The 16,362-nt window shown below is 36.8% G+C and overlaps 1 protein-coding gene across 9 annotated transcripts in view; it reads left to right on the top strand.

The window, feature by feature from the left end:
• Positions 1–16,362, top strand: part of OSBPL6 (oxysterol binding protein like 6) — a 111,660-nt gene that overhangs the window by 59,831 nt on the left and 35,467 nt on the right. For 8 of the 9 annotated variants that reach the window (XM_030019105.2, XM_030019112.2, XM_030019109.2 and 5 more), the window contains 8 exons: positions 4,550–4,645; positions 7,842–7,964; positions 11,046–11,099; positions 11,819–11,932; positions 12,052–12,216; positions 12,739–12,871; positions 13,316–13,419; positions 14,350–14,442. In XM_030019105.2, coding sequence (XP_029874965.1) covers positions 4,550–4,645; positions 7,842–7,964; positions 11,046–11,099; positions 11,819–11,932; positions 12,052–12,216; positions 12,739–12,871; positions 13,316–13,419; positions 14,350–14,442 — 882 coding nt within the window. The remainder of the gene's footprint in view (positions 1–4,549; positions 4,646–7,841; positions 7,965–11,045; positions 11,100–11,818; positions 11,933–12,051; positions 12,217–12,738; positions 12,872–13,315; positions 13,420–14,349; positions 14,443–16,362) is intronic. The other variant, XM_030019111.2, reaches the window with a different exon arrangement.

Genomic DNA, 16,362 nt, shown 5'->3' with positions numbered 1-16,362 from the left:
GCTCCTGAGCTAAGAAATCCTTGACGTTTCTGTAACACAAGAAGTATTTATTTTGCATATCCCAGGAAAGAAGTAGAGACATAACATACCTCTATGTTATTAATATGCTACAGAACTGCTACTTAGATATACTTGTCTTTCAGTAAAAAGGTTACAAAGAGAAAATGTTGCTCTTAAGCACATTTCTGTACAAGACAAGCATGTGCTACAAGAAGGAAAAAAAACAAAAGATTAACTACATGTGCTATTCATAAAGTATTGTTAAGTTCCTTTGTCTGTTGGTTGATAGCCCAGAGTGTTGAAAACAGCTTTGGAGCAGTGTCAATAGGAGAGACTGAGGATGAGACTAGGACCATGGTTGCTTTATACAAAGAAAAAAAAATGTGCTAGAAGAAAAAAAGGAGAAATACACTGATGGAGATGTGGTTGTTTTGCTTTGTACTCACCTTTCTCTCACAGTGATATTCAAGACTCTGTCTTTATTCCAACATCAACAGAAGGAAAGCCAGAGCTGACTGAGAAGCAGCATAAGATGAAAGCAAATTTCAAGGTTATTCCATTTGCAAATAATATTGCAGATTAACTCAGCATATATCACAGTAGTAAAAACTGGTATGCCTGCAGTCAAATCTATATCTACCTTATTACTGCTGCTGTATTTCAGATGACTGGGGAATACTATGTTTTTAGTTGAGAGAAAGTGATTAAGCATTGCACTTCATACTAAACAGAATTCAAATAAGAACACAGGTCTGTGTAGGGGTAGCTAGGTTGCAAAAAGAATGCCAATGAATAGCAGATAATAAAAGATGCACTAGTTAGTCCTTCAGATTGAAAAAAACCCAACACAAAAAACCCAGAGAGAAAAGCTCCGTTTTAAATTACTGTTGTAGAAGAATGTATGTCTAGGCCCCGTGGTTATGGGTGTTGAAGACTGCGAGCAAACAAAATGACCTACCAATTTTTTTTCATTAATTAACTGTTAGCCACATGTTGTGCACATTTCTGAACTAAAGAGACTCTGAGTCCAATGTGAGTGACAAATTCCTCACCAGCTTGTCTTTTTCTTGAAAATGAATAAATTATAAATTAGAGAGAACTCATTGCATTAAACATAATTAAATTCCATTAAGTAATTAAGCAGCGAAGCAGAAAGAAAGGCATGAGTGCCAGACTTGTCCTTCACTGGATTTCCTATCTCTACTTACCCAATATCTTCTTTCCTTGCCTTCCGTTTGGAAATGGTTGAATGTGTTTTCTTTTAATGGGAAGTCAGATTCAGTTAAGAAACGTTAGGGTCTTCAGCCTCTGGCCTGATGGAGACCAGATGCTCCATGTGCTAGCATTTGTTCTGGTGGATGAAATGAATGGATCACTGAACTCTTAGCTGAGAAACAGAGTTGGCAAGATATATAGAAAAATATTGTAAAATACGTTTTCCATTCTTGCTCTTCAGAGAAGATAAGAATATGAAACAACATCATATTGTTATTCTCTCCATCAGCTTCCTTCTCCCTCACATGTCTTTGGTATGCAACATGAAAAAAATGCAGGGCAGAATCAGCATTTGTGTTCCTCATGTGTAGGCTTGTTAGGGGCATTTTGGGGCAAATGTGTGCTCACATATATAATGTATGTTGTGAATAATCTCAAAGTTGAAGGAAGGATTGTAGTTAGGACTAAGATTTAGCAATGGGATTACAGAGCAATTTCAGTTAAACTTGTAATCTTGTTGAATTAATTTCCAAGATCACACAGAATTTGGTGGTGCTGGTGTTTTTCTCCAGGACAAGTAAGCTGTAGCGCACAGGTAGTCCTGAAGCATGAGGGCTGTCTAGAACGGAGCAATGCAGGGGTTGATTTTGTCTGCCTGTATTCTTGGGATGAGAGGACTGAGAGTGCCAGACTGATTGATATACCAAGATTAATAGATTATTCATTTTTCTGTTTGTATAAAGAAAACCCAGAAGCTGTATTGATCTGCCTCTTTCTTCCTTTTCTTCGCATCAGCTTTTTTTAACTGCTTCCTTTACCAACTCTATTTTTCTTGTTAAAGCAAAAAAACCTTGATAATAACTTCAAGATCTAAGTAATTTTTATTTCTGTGATGCTAAATAGCTAAAGTTCTGCATTATAAAAATAGCTGGTTTTCAAAATATCAAATAATTGTGTCATTTCTAGCTGTAATTTTGCAGAAAGATAAAATGCATTAATGGAAAACATTTTGCACCAAGTAATATTATGCTAGAGACATGTCACAAATTTAAAGAAATGATTTTGTGTCAGTGTAATGGTGGTCATGACAGAAGAGGATTGGAAAGCAGACATTTACAGACAACAACACTTCTTGAAGAAGTAAGGAATGTAAAAAAGAAAATTTTATTTTAAAAGTGTTCATTTTCTTATTTCCAAACAAATAGTTGAATAAGTCAGCAGTCATTAAAGTGCTGTTAGCTAATAATGTATTTCTCAACTGAAGTGGAACTGTAATGACTGAGGGCTGATTAAAAAAAAAAAAAGGCACAAAACCCCCTTGCCTTAAAATCATGCGATTGAAAATGTCACTGGAAATCTGGCAAGCCAAGGGCTGTTGGGTTACTCCACTCTAAATATTGTACAAAATGAAATTGCAGTTATGTAACAACAAACTGCACCAGCTGCTACATATGAGACCTTCAGAACATCTGTGTTGGGCATTGCTCCATCTCAAGATGGAGGGATTCCTGCCTGCCAAACAAAACTGGCAAGAAAGTTGGGAATCGTCCTGATTATGCTAATCAAGCGACATTTTAATCTTCCTTGAAGGAACAGATTTAGGCTTTCTTTTGTATTGTTTAAGTGTGATACTGTGTGCATTTCATCTATTTGATGATAAAACTTTATCATAGTTTATCATTAGTAACTTTGTGGTGCTCAGCTCAAACAAGCATATTAAATTAGTTGACATGTAATGTAGGAACCTGTGCTGCATAAATACAAACATTTTTCTCATCTGGCTAGTAATAGACATTGGGCTAATTAATAAGATTGCCTTTCTTTTGATAAAGCAGATTTCAAAGCATAGATGACAAAGCTTTTGCTGGTTGGCCCTGGGGAATGTAGCAGGTAACATAATATTGGTGCTTTTCCACATTCTTCATTGTAAAATTAAATTTAAAGTAACTGAAAATAAATGCCGATTATTGTTGCATAGTGGCAGGGATGCTTACTAATCTCCACTGACAACAGAGACAATCCCCATATTTTCCTTCTCATTCACGGTTGCAAATTGAAAGAGAACAATGAAGGTCTGTGTGTTGCTCTGCAGCAAGTCTGTGTTGTATATGCATTTATATGAATAGCTGTGTTTATTTTCATTTAGTTTGGTTATGGTCCTTATGTACTTAGTTATCTGTATAAACAATAATACTTACTCTGCTGTTTGTATGTATTTTTATATTCCCTGATTGTTTCTGCTGTCACTTGTACCTGCGTAATCTCTTTTTCAGTGAATGTAAAGAAGCTTAATTGTGAACAAAATTTAATTGTTGTTTTCGGTTGAGAAAAACTTACCCTTCTCAGAGGGTAATTGCAATTGCGAGTTTGTTGACGTGCTACATGTCCTGGAAATGAAATAGTTTTATTTCATGCCAAAAAGATACTACTGACATGTTGTAGTAGAATTCTTACCAAATAGTAATATGAGCTATGTAGCAAAATTTCACCAGAGAACAAAATGCAATTCCAAGCAGGCAGAATGTGGTTGTTTTCTCCTGTAGAAAAAATGCTTTTTCGTTTACAAAATACGAGTGAAACATTTCTGGAAAATGGGAAGACATTTTTACATGTCTTTTAAAAATAGCAATTTTTTTAAGAGTAGTTATGACATTATGTATTTCATTTTTGTACCATGCTTTGAAGATATAAAATTTTATAGTATTGTTGCACGTAAAAACAGCTGTGATAGTTTAAGTTCATTATGTTGCATAAATGTTCACCAGCAAGCCTGTCAGCTGAGACCCAGTAACTGATCTTGTGAACACTTGTAATCTATTAAAAGCACTCATGTAATGAGTTACTTCACCTCAGTTGAGAAGCCAATAACAAAATGCTAAGGCGTGATAACGAATATGTTAGAGGCAGTTATGTCTTATGTGCAATGGTTTGCTTCAGGAGTGAATGTAGGATAGTGCCGACTGCTCGATAGGTATACTTGGCATCTTGTATCTTAGCAGAAAACATAATAGGCTGGCTAGGAGCACTTTGCATCTCTGTAGGTAAGAACTGCATTACTTGTCTTTCCTGGCTTTTTTTAGTTCCAGTCATTTCTAGGCTGAACAGAATAATTACTTTAAAAATGAATAGTAAAAAAAGAGAGGTGTATTGCCTCAGAAGACAAACTATTTGTGCAGTTATGTTATGCATGGGTAGTACTTCATACATTTTGAGCTGTGCTGCTGATACTTTATATAAGGATTGTAATGATTGGTCATTCATTACTTAATATGTATTTTTAAAAGTAACATTGAATGATAAGTTGTTCTCTTTAATTACTTTTTTATTTTTTAAGAGTGTTCATATTTTGGAGCGGAAGGCTTCTTCGGGAAGCACAGACCCTTCTTTAAGCAAGCAGTTCCTTGAAAGTGACCCTGTCTCTCTATCCAAGGTAAGCAAAAGCATGGGCTGTAATCAGGGTGATGACTTTCCCTCTGTAGTTACAAAGTAGTTTCACTAACAGCTTTGGGATATTGTTTTGTATGATTCTACCACTGAGTATATTGTGAGCCTGCCCTGGAGCTTCCTATTCCCCAGCTGAGGTGTCAGAGGGGCCATGGATGGCCCCCAGGAACAAGTTTTACGATCTCAGAGTATGGGGCTAGAAGCAACTTTGAGAAATGATCCAGTCTAATCCTCTTATTAAGGTGGAGCAAATCATATCCAAGTGCAAAAGTGCTGCTAATCAATAATGATATTAATTTAAAATATAAGTCCTAATGACATTCCTTGTGGGTGGTTTCTTAAAATTTGAAACTTAAAATCTCTTGATGAGACCTTCTGTCCTGAGGCCGAGAAATGGATAGAACTGTAGGAGTAACCACCAGTTCCTGAAAGGTGCGGCCTTGTGTGTGGTGCTTTGCAGTGAATTTCTTGCTGGCTGAATTCCTCAGTTTTGGAATAACTGATTTCAAATAAGTCTAATTCCGCGTAAAGAAGGCTTCATTTTAAGATACTTCATATGAAAAAATAAGATTGTTACTGAAAAGGTGAGCATGCTGTGGTGGAGTATTTGGTGGAAAAGAAAAATCTGAAATTAAATGTCTAAGTTCTGAAACACAAGTGGTAAAACAAATTCAAAAGGAAACATTCTGTTCATCCAGGGAAAAGGAAATGGTTCCTTCTGTTTTATTTGGAAAAGAAATACTTTGCAGACAAAAATAATAGGTTCAGAAAGCTGTTGGTAGTGGCTCCCTTACTCCCAGTACCTGGGGCATATGCAGACCCAGGGACTGTAAGTTGTGCTTGTGTTCCCCTGGTCCTGCTGCTTCACGCAGAGCTGTTTCTTACGTATTATGTAGGGAATCGCAGAAGTCCTGAAGTACTAATGCTGGACTTGAGAATTGGCATTGTATGAGGACCCTTCAAGCATATCGCTTTCACTCTGGTTTTCCCCTGTTTCTGACAGCTCTTGCATAATGTCCCTTGTATTGGGCATATCTTATCACACCAAACCTGTGGGATGAGGCACAGTTAGGATTGTTAGGATGGTTTTAGGAATAGCTTGTAGCACTGGTGCAGCAGAAGACAGGTATCCACATTGCACTGAATAATTGCTCATTTTGTCCTTCTGTATTGGGCCTTTTGTCTCAATGAATAGCTATATGAGATTGTGTGATTTCTAGTTGAGAAGTAATCAATACTGATGTTATCTAGTAGATAAAAGACTTGTGCCTGCAGCTGATCTTCTAAAGGAGAAATCAATATGGTGAAGAATCAGTTGGCACAGTTGCAGAGAGAGATTCTCTGCTCACCCCAGGGGACTCACAGTTTAATTTGCCCCTCTTAAGTGCCAAGTGCTTCTTTGTAGGGAAAAAATAATGCATGTGTGCTTCCCTCTACAGTATTGGAAATAGAATATCCAAGCAAAACACAGGGAAGTAAAAAAGAGGGGTTTTGAGCATGGTATTTACAGGCACTGGCATAGTTCCAGTTTACAGTTATGCAGGGAAAACTAAACTGAGTAAACATTTCTATCAAAATTTACTGCAGTATATACTATTTGGGATAGAACTTTTCACCCTTCTCAAAATAACAAGATCGTATTGAAAATTGTAGATTTGAAATTTGCTGTTACTTTTGAAATCGTATTTTCGTAATAGTAATGTTAACATTATCAAGGCTGTGTAACTTAATTGGAGGTGTTATGGAAGACTGACAGTGCTCGGCTTTGAATAGTTTTGTGGGAAATGGAGGAGACAATTTTTTTTCCCCTTTAAATGTTTGATGCTGTATGACCTCCTCCCTCTCTAACTTTTCATAACATTGCTGGGAGTTGTGACAAATCAGCTGAGAAAATACAAGTTTACAACTTTGTGGGATACGATTAGTAAAATAGAGTCTTAATGAGCAGGCAATAGGAGATTTTTAAATTGGTACATAATTTTGGTGATTACAGTAGTAGCAAGAGGACAGAAATAAAGGCATAACTCTGGTTTTTCTCTTTAAAAATATTGTTCTTTAAGCTTTCACTATGGTATATTGTAAGTCTGGCTTGAATTGTACAAGTTGTCATGCATAAGAAGTGGTGTGTACAAAAAATATGCTTTAATTGGCTCCCTGAAAGGCATACAGTTGGTTGTATCTGAAATGATACAGTTCCTGTTCTTTTCTCTAGAGAGAAAATTAGTTAGCTTTCCTATAAATTTCTCTTAAAGCAGTAAATATGAATGCAGGAAAATTTAAAAAAGACTAATTTCCTTTTGCTGATTTCTAAAGGCACAATTAGCCTGTGAAACTGTCATAAAATGCCCTCGAAGACAAGAGCTGGCTGCATTCAAAACCAACAACAAACCAACCTCTTCTGCTTGTTTTTCTAATTTTAAGGAAAAACTAGAGTATCCAGAATCAATGTAGCTTGTACCTTAAAGATCAGAAAACTTACTATTTTTTATGATCAGGGAATACCACAAAGAGGACTGTTAATATATGCCCATATATTTAACAGTCTGGTTTCTTCCTCATTTCATCTCATGATCCCTTCTTTTTTAGATAAGGAATGCTCTAAGTAAAGGTACATTTTTAACATGCAGATTCTGCCCATACCCCAAGAGATTGCAAGATCTCTTCAGTCCTTTTAGTTCTTACAGTGCAGTGCTAATTTGTGGGGTGCCTTCTGGATAGACTTAACAGGTGGTCAGAGCCACCTGCACTTTCACACTGTTACCTCCAGTAGCAGGTCTGACCTTTCTTATACTTAGCTCAGCCACAATTTGATCCTGTTTTCATGTATTTGGATGTATTTATTTCATTGGGACGCAGTCCCTGTTGTGAACAGCATGTCCAGGCCCACCCTCAGATTGTTGTTCATTTACAGTGTCAGACTTTTTAAAAAGCTTCAGCTTCCTTTTAGTTACCTGGTAAGGGTTAGACTTGCAAAAATACTAATATTCAGTAGTTTTAAATGAGATACAGCTGGACATAATACAGTGACCATGTAGTTTGGTACCTAAATAGGCTGATTTAAAAGCCTAGCCCTCCTTTACTCTTTGTCTTGCACTGGAGACTTTGTGCTACATGTAAGTGCAATTTTTCATCATGTGTATGCACAGTTAATTAATCAATGTGTCTTCATACTTTTTCACCAGGAACCTGACAGCTGGGAAATCATAGAGGGTCTGAAAATAGGCCAGACCAATGTCCAAAAGCCAGACAAACATGAAGGTTTCATGCTGAAAAAGAGAAAATGGCCTTTAAAAGGTTGGCATAAGGTAAATGTCTCATGAAACAGTCAAAAGTTTATTACCTCATTTTATGAGTTGGGATTTTTTGTCTAGAGGAAGTTAGGATGTCAAATAAATGCCCAGGACTTTTGTGTATAACTTTTTTTCTTCAAATTGTGTAAAGAATTAATTTGCACACACAGCTCATGGCTTCCATATTGCAGTGCCTGCTGCCTAATGTTGTATTCAAAATCCAGGCAGAAGCTGTAAATAATCAGCAGATGCCTTGTGGTTTAAGAGGTTTAATCAATATCCCTTTTGTTCTTTTCACTATATTATAACCAAATATAGCTGTGTACTGTAAGATTGCATTGACTTTACATTAAAGTACACAGGACTTCATGATAGCAGAGGAGAGCTGAGGGGCTTTTGCATGGACCCAAGGTGTTCGTATGGGAGAGCATTGCCCTTCAGGCATGCTGACTGGGCAGATTTGCTCAGCTTTGTCCCTGAATTTTGTTTGTCGTCTTGATTGCAGTCTTCTGTGTGGGCATGCAGTGGGACTCTGCACTTTCGCTATTAGATGTCTCCATTTAAAAAAACCAAACCAAACCACCCCGAAACTCAGCTCCAAATCTCTTTTCTCTTTAGTTAATTTGGAGACATTTTTCCATGCATAATTCTAACTTTTGTTAGCCCTAAACCTGGTGTTCATAAACTCTTTTGTCTGTATTTTATATTATAGTAATTACATTTTTTCCCCTTTTTAGCAACAAGATGTGTGGTATTGGCACTTACCTGTCTTTTTGTAGCTGAGGGTACTTGAAGCAGGATAATTTTCTAAGATAGAATGTGTTTTACTGCAAAGGATAGTGAAACCATTTGTTATATGTGATGTTTTTTCTGGGAAAGCATTCCTTTTTTTTGCTAAACACTGTGGGACTTACTCAGGTCTGAGTCCCAATTCAGTCCATACTAGTATAAATTACACTTTTTTCTAATTTCTCTATTCTTTCTGAATGTTATACTAACTTGTACATATGCCTGCCACCCTTTTTTGTGCATGCCTGTCTACCTTAGAGTTTTTTGGTTTTGTTTTACTTAACTAGGGTTTGTAGTTTCAGCAACCAAATACATATACACTACTTGAATTTAGTCTAGGGGTATTAAAGGATTTCAAACTGACATACCTGAAACACTGAAAGAACAGAAAAGGAGAGCTTATTTTAAAAAAAAACAAACAAACAAGCACACCAAAACCCCCACAAACACCCCCCCAAAAAAAAACCCCAAAACAATTAATCAGATATATAAGAATATATGGAATAACCTGCTGCTTCCACTCCTCTAAAATACATTATGTTAATGTGTTGTTTCTTGGACAAGTGTCTGTTTTGGTAACGAACTTTATAGGAGAGCACGGGGAGTCCAACTTTCACAGTTCTATAAAGGAGATCACTACTGATGATCTGTTTTTCAAATATCGTGCAGTTTCCATAACAATACTTAGTGCTGAGAGCCCAGGGAGGAATTCCAGAGACAGTAACTGTAGCATGTGCTGTGTTAGTGTTCTGCTAGCAGAGCCATAGCATCCTCTGTCTATTGGACGTCGCATGTCATATTCTGATGGTTCTGAATATGCTTTAGCAGCATACCAGGTATAATGTGTACAACTTGGAGAGTAGATTATTTTCTGAAGTGCAGTATGCTTTGGAACAAAATATGAGGAAAGGTCATTTTCTTTTGTGTGTGGAACTTAGGCAGAACAATATGAAATGAATATCATGTTCTTGTGAAGTCCGTTAATGACCATACCTAGTTTAAAACAACCCAGAACTAAAAGCCCTCCTGTTGTTTTGACATCTTATTTAAGAAGTTACGTCTCAGGAAAGCACGGTTTTCTCGCCCTGACTGACATAATTTCCAGAACCATCTTCAGGAGATATTTTCTGCCATCTAACTACTGACCCTGCTCATAGTGTTGATTTAACAGGTTCACATCATGAAAACATTGTCCTTCCTTTCTATGTCAGGCAGCCTAGAGAGTCTAGGATAATATTTTGCTGTGTTCTAGATTTTTAACATAGATTAGTGCTTTAGGTTAGACTCTAAAAATATGAACTAGTTTCTATTAATTAGCATGTTTTAAAAGTTAGTGGTGGTAAACACAAGTTAGTGAATCTCATTTAAAGTCTAGGTTTCCTGTTAGGCTGTATCTTTATGCTGTGTGCCAAAGTCTGTGCTAACTTGTCTGCAATGCAGCTTGAGTGGTCTAGTACACACAAGCTAGGGCAACTTTAATTGCAGGAGAAACACACTTTGAATTCTGCTCTCTGTTGTAAGAGCCACTCGGCAAAATAAAGGTGTAACAATGGCACAGATAGGCATTGCCAGGTTAGCCTAGCCCTGGTAACTGTGTCAATGAAGATGTAGTGGCTCATACTGTATCAATGACGTAACACCCAAAACGTAAGCCCTCCCATGACCTGGGTATGTTGCTGGGAATGCTGTAATATTTACACTTGTACTAATACCTGTATTAGCTACATTACAGCTAGAAAAGCTATCATCAGCACAAATTACACTCTCATCTTTTCCTCACTCCTTGGAGGTCTGCCATGAGGCACAAAATTTTGGATTGTAGACCAGGGTCTCACAGCCTGCATTTTTTTCTCAGCTGGAGATCAAGGAGACCACAACAACATCCCTATGTGGGTCTTTCTTTTGGGATGTAGGTCTTGCACTAGGAAAAACTTTTCAGTTTCTGGATAGGAAAGGTAGGTTGTTAATTTGAAATGTGGGAAGAAAATGAAGAAACAGACATACAGTGTCTTACAGAGTTTATTGAATTGGATCAAAAACTGAAAAAATACCCTTCATTATCAAGGTTTGTTAAGTTAAACCTAGAACAGAATGTTGAAAAAAGAGAATCTGTTTTTTCTTGCCTAGAAGATAATTGTTGTTCAAAAAACAAGCAAGAAAATTATTCAATACTGTATTTATCCTCTCTTTCCAACCCACAAATATTCCTTAATTGCTACAGAGTAATCATCTTCTTTTGCAGATGAATTATTGTATATAGTTTAAATTGCATCTGCTCATTAAGAAAGAATTTTTTTTTTCTTTCAGAGGTTTTTTGTCCTGGATAATGGAATGTTGAAATATTCAAAGTCACCAATTGATGTAAGTAAAGTTGAAGACCATTTTAAAATTTGTATTGGAATTCAGCCTGCCAGGGTGATTAACTCTCATACTCACTCTATGCATATTTATGACAGTGCACACGTGAAAGTTGTTTTCAAAGAGAGATCTGTATATGGAAAGCATGTAAGATTTTGGTTGAGTTTTGTCCTCAAGAATTCTACCTTTTCTTACTTCTATGAAAATAAAAACTACATTACTTAAAGTAGTTTATTTAATGAAGGTGCTTGAGAGATTAGCCTGACCATGTGTTTTTCCTTTTCAATTTTTATGTCAGTCAGAGCTGATTATTGTGAGACATGTGGATAGGGCAGAGAAGTGATTACAATGTACTCAAGAGATATAAAGGGTAGCATTAAATTAGTTAGATCTGATACCAATAACTATCAAGTGGTAGGAGCAGGGAGCTGAGTACTGTCTAATTTTCTCTGACTCTCACTCACCTGTAACTGTGTACCGGTGTGAAACAACACACTTTAATTTTGGAGTTGGCTCTGTACCGACCACTTCTTGTGAGATACTTTTCTCTGTCTATAAATATAGTAAGTGGTTAGTCTGACTACAGGTTTTATTTTTTAATATGGCTTTATATTAAAAAGTTTATAAAATGGGAAACCATTTCAGCACCAGATATTCTTCTGTTAAATATAGTGAAGAAGTGCATGATACTGCCATTTTCTTACCCTGCTTTTTGATTTTAGATACAGAAAGGCAAAGTCCATGGGAGCATTGATGTTGGTTTATCAGTTATGTCTATAAAAAAGAAGGCTCGTAGAATAGATCTTGACACAGAAGAACACATCTATCATCTGAAGGTAAAAAGTGGTGCAAATACTTAGTCTCTTTTCACCCACAGCGGAAATAAATAAAACTGTAAAAGATGTGCAGAAAAGTAGTTTTTTGAATGCTTTCCTGATAGTGAATTTGTTTCCAGGTGAAGTCCCAGGATTCATTTGATGCATGGGTTTCAAAATTACGCCATCACCGGTTGTACCGTCAGAATGAGATTGTGAGATCTCCAAGAGATGCTAGCTTTCATATATTCCCTTCAGCCTCTACTACAGAATCTTCACCAGCTGCTAATGTGTCAGATGGAAAGGTGTGTAGTGTTCTTTTGTTGAAAACTCATGCCCACCAGGCTTGCTCATGAGCAGTTACAGTGGTCTCTGCTTGTAATGCCAATAGAGAGGAGTTTCCACTGTGGGAACCAATGGTCAGCAAAAAGCTGTATGTGCAGCTGAAAGACTGTCTAATTTAGCCTTACTGCAGCCTTCACCAATGGGCTGCTGTAGAGATCTAGCAAAGAATTCACCATCCCTAGAACAATTTGCACTTGCCTTTGTCATCAGGGATAAATCTGTTTCTTTACTGTTTGATATTGTTCTTAAACAACAGCTTTTCTAACTGGTAGTTAGCAAACACAGTTTGCTTGTGAGGTTCTTGGTTTGGTTCTCCAACATGCTGTTCAGAAAAATCTGCATCTTGGGCAACTATATAGTCAAATCACAGATGTCACTGAAATCACAGTGCAATTTTTTTTTTCTTATTCTGAAGTAGTATGGTGATTACACTGACTAAGCAACATAGCAACAGTAAATTTAAGCATTTTATTATGCCTTAGGTGCAACAAAATAGCTTCCCCTGGCAGTCTCCTATACCTTGCAGTAACAGCCTTCCTGCCACTTGCACTACTGGTCAGAGTAAAGTAGCAGCCTGGTTGCAGGACTCTGAAGAGATGGACAGATGTGCAGAAGGTTAGTCTTTACCTTTTCATGCCTTGTTCTTTCAGCAAAACTTGTTGATATAAAATAAGAAATAGTCAGTAAACTGGTTAAGTTGCATCTTTACATGAACATGAATTAGCTCTTCAGGTAATTAGATGCTTGTGGTAGGAATTTCCCTCTCTGCGTGTTTTGGGATATTGCTTTTAAAATTTATCTTAATAATCTGTATTATCTTAATGGATATCATTGTTAAAATATGATCAACTTTTCAGGTCCAGACTTGTTGCTGACTCCCATAGAAATAACAAGTGCTCAACATCTCTAAAAATAAAGCTTTTACTTAGATGCCTTACAAACAGGGATTTGGACATTAAACTTTTATAATTCAATAAAGTGCGAATGATGGACATCATGGCAAAAAAAAAAAAAGTCCAAATTGAAGCACCTAATGTAATTTTGTTTTATATCTGTTAGATCTTGCTCATTGTCAGTCAAACCTTGTGGAACTCAGTAAACTTCTTCAAAATTTAGAAATACTACAGAGAACTCAGTCGGCACCAAATTTCACAGACATGCAGGTAAATATGCTTGAACATAAATCATTACACTGAAACATTTGTTCTTTGTGTTAAGGGAAATATAGAGATGTTGTCTGTTAATGATATTCTGAAATCATAGTAACTCTTGGATGAAAGGTTTATGCTATGTGTTTATCTTAATCACATGTAATAATGTTTCATGTGTAAACAAATAATTAAGACGTATTAATTATTTGAGTTAAATAGGACAAATCAAATGATTAAGTCATTTGCAAAGCAAAACTCAGAACTGTTACAATAGAAATACACGTATACATTGAAATTATATGTAAGGAGTTTTTATTGTGCAGAGTAAGATACTATTTTAAGTTTTTTTTTAAGGAGTGGGCATCCAAAGACCCTCAAAGATGAAGTTGCATGCTCTAGAAAAGAGGGCATAGTACAAAGGTCCCAAAGGTTGGACCGTTTCACAGTTCAGGGTGAGTTTTCCTCTTGACCACAAGAAAGCAACAGCAGATCCTAAATCCTAAATACTTTCTTCCTTTTTCAATCAGTCCCCTTAAATACACAAATCTTCCAGTGGTGCGTGTGTTGGGAAGTCTAGTTCCAATGAGGTAACGAGACTTACCATTGATTTCAGAAAGAGGTGAAGTCTGCATTTCTCTGAGTAGTACCAAAGTAGAAATCCATGAGGATTTCAAGGTCTGGTCCTAAATATTGTGCACTCATGAAGAAAGTATACCAGTAGTTTTGCTAAATGAGCTAAATATACCACGTGTTTATAGAAGCGTATGGATAGCTACAGCTGGTCACTGCTGTAGTTGTGGGCCCCGGCAGTGGCATTCTTCTCCTTACTTTCTAATTTGTAGATGTCTAACACTACAATTCTTTACTAACTTGCTGTACTGTCTGTGTTGCTTGTGTCTACTTAATAGTACTTTGTCGCTTTTAACTATTTGTATAATGTAGGCTAACTGTGTAGATATTTCAAAGAAAGACAAGCGGGTCACAAGACGATGGAGAACAAAAAGTGTCAGCAAAGATGCAAAAATTCAACTTCAGGTACTGAATGCACAATGTTTTACTTTTCACTGTACTTTTAGATTAACTTTTAAGCATGAAATGATATATTAGCTGAAAGTAGGAAGTCAATCTACTGTCTCTTGCGTTCCTGATGAAGTAAATTAAATTTCAGTTTGTTGTTTAAAACCTAGAGAAATAGTGAGAAAAGTGTTGATTTTACTTTCATGCATATGAAAACATTGCCATCTAGGGAAAGGAGTGGGATCTGAATACTAGTCAGTTAATGTGCAAACAAGGCAATATGCATGCAGCACATGGGGATACTGATGTTCTATCTCAAACTTGCCAAGAAGGGCAGTTGAGCAGGTGACATCAAGCTAAAAGCAGAAAACATTGAATGAAATACTAAAGACACCAGCTGTCTTTGTGAAGACCTATACTATGAATGTTGCCAGTGAGAAGTATTTTCACAAGTCTTGTCTTATGGAAAAGGCTAGTATGGGAACAAACTGGATAAATCAAAGAATAAATTACATGAAGAAAGAATTTACCCCATCCTGCCTTAGAGCTGAAAAGTAAAAGCACAGAAATAAGCATAACACGCTTGTATTACTGCTAGATCCAGGACATCTTACTGTGTTTTGTCAGTAGTTGTATGTTTTGAGGCCTAATGCAAAACCTAATCTTTTATATCACTGAGCAACTGATAATGAAGACTATATTCGACTGACTTCAGGAGCTAACAATCACCACTGCGCTGTCTGCTACAAAATAAATAAATGTCAGCAACTTTTGATCCATTTAAATTCCTTGGAATTCATGCAAACTTTGAAAGCCTTTAATATGTGCCTTAGAGGCACAATAAGGAGTTCTCTGTGACTCAGAGGCACAGTAAGGAGCTCTCTGTGACTCATTTAAGATTAATAATCTTAAGAAGAAATTGTAGTTGCATCAGCCTTCTCTTTGCAGCTGTTGTAGGTGATTTTTCTTTCTACCTGTTATACTAGATAACTCACAATAGTTTGAACAATGAAGCATCTGTTAGGATTAAGAAGGTTTATTAACAAGGGAATTTTGGTGATTGATGTCATGTCTTATTACCTGCATTTGAAGGATCACTGTGTTTCCCTGCTGCTGAATAACATAGGCAAATAAAAATATCAGGAAAGTGGATGCGAGTACTTGGTGTCTGTGAAGAGACAGAGTCAACACTGCATGTTCTTCTTTCATGCTGCAGTGGTCTCAGAGAAATTCCTCTCCGCAAAAATGATGAAAAAATGATGAAAGCAGTCAATGTGTGATGATCTAGGGTGGGTCATGAGGAATTAAGAGCTGTTCCTTTGTTGCCTGCACTTTGCCAAAGTGACACTGGTCTGGTCTTTTGTCATTTTGGCACCTGACTCTCAAACTGCTGTTTGTGGCTTGGCAGGACTTGTGCCTCAGCTCCTGAAGTTCTCAAATACGGTCGGTTTGCAGGTTCTCTTGAGAGAGTTTGCGTGCATTGCACTGCTCTACATGGATCTGTCACTTCTGGGTTGATAATGAAGTCTGCCTAACCTGGGTCAGCATTAACTCCTGGCAAGCTTAATGCTGGAAATGTAAAGCTTATTTTGTTAGAGCAAAGCATTAAGTTATTGATGACTGATTTATAAATTAATTTGCAGTGAAACAGAAACAATAAAATTATTCTAAATTATATGAAAGACGAAGACTCCTTTTTGGCTGCTCCGTTACCTTGCCTAGTTTGATGGGCTCAAGGCATTGTTTATTCTTCCAAGGGCTGTCCTGTCCTGTGAATGGTCTAAAGCTGTGATCCATGGAAGATGGCCTCACTCTGACTCATTGTGTTATTCCTAATTTGCTCATGTTGCCATTCTACTAAAATGTGGATTTCCTCCCATGCCTAGGTGCTTCTTAAGCTTGCAGTCACATTTTGTTCTTCTGTAGCCATTCCTCTAG

Source organism: Aquila chrysaetos, chromosome 6, assembly GCF_900496995.4.
Source record: "Aquila chrysaetos chrysaetos chromosome 6, bAquChr1.4, whole genome shotgun sequence".
NCBI lineage: Eukaryota > Metazoa > Chordata > Aves > Accipitriformes > Accipitridae > Aquila > Aquila chrysaetos.
Note: the sequence above shows the minus strand (reverse complement) of the source record. Positions and strands in the feature narration are given on the sequence as shown.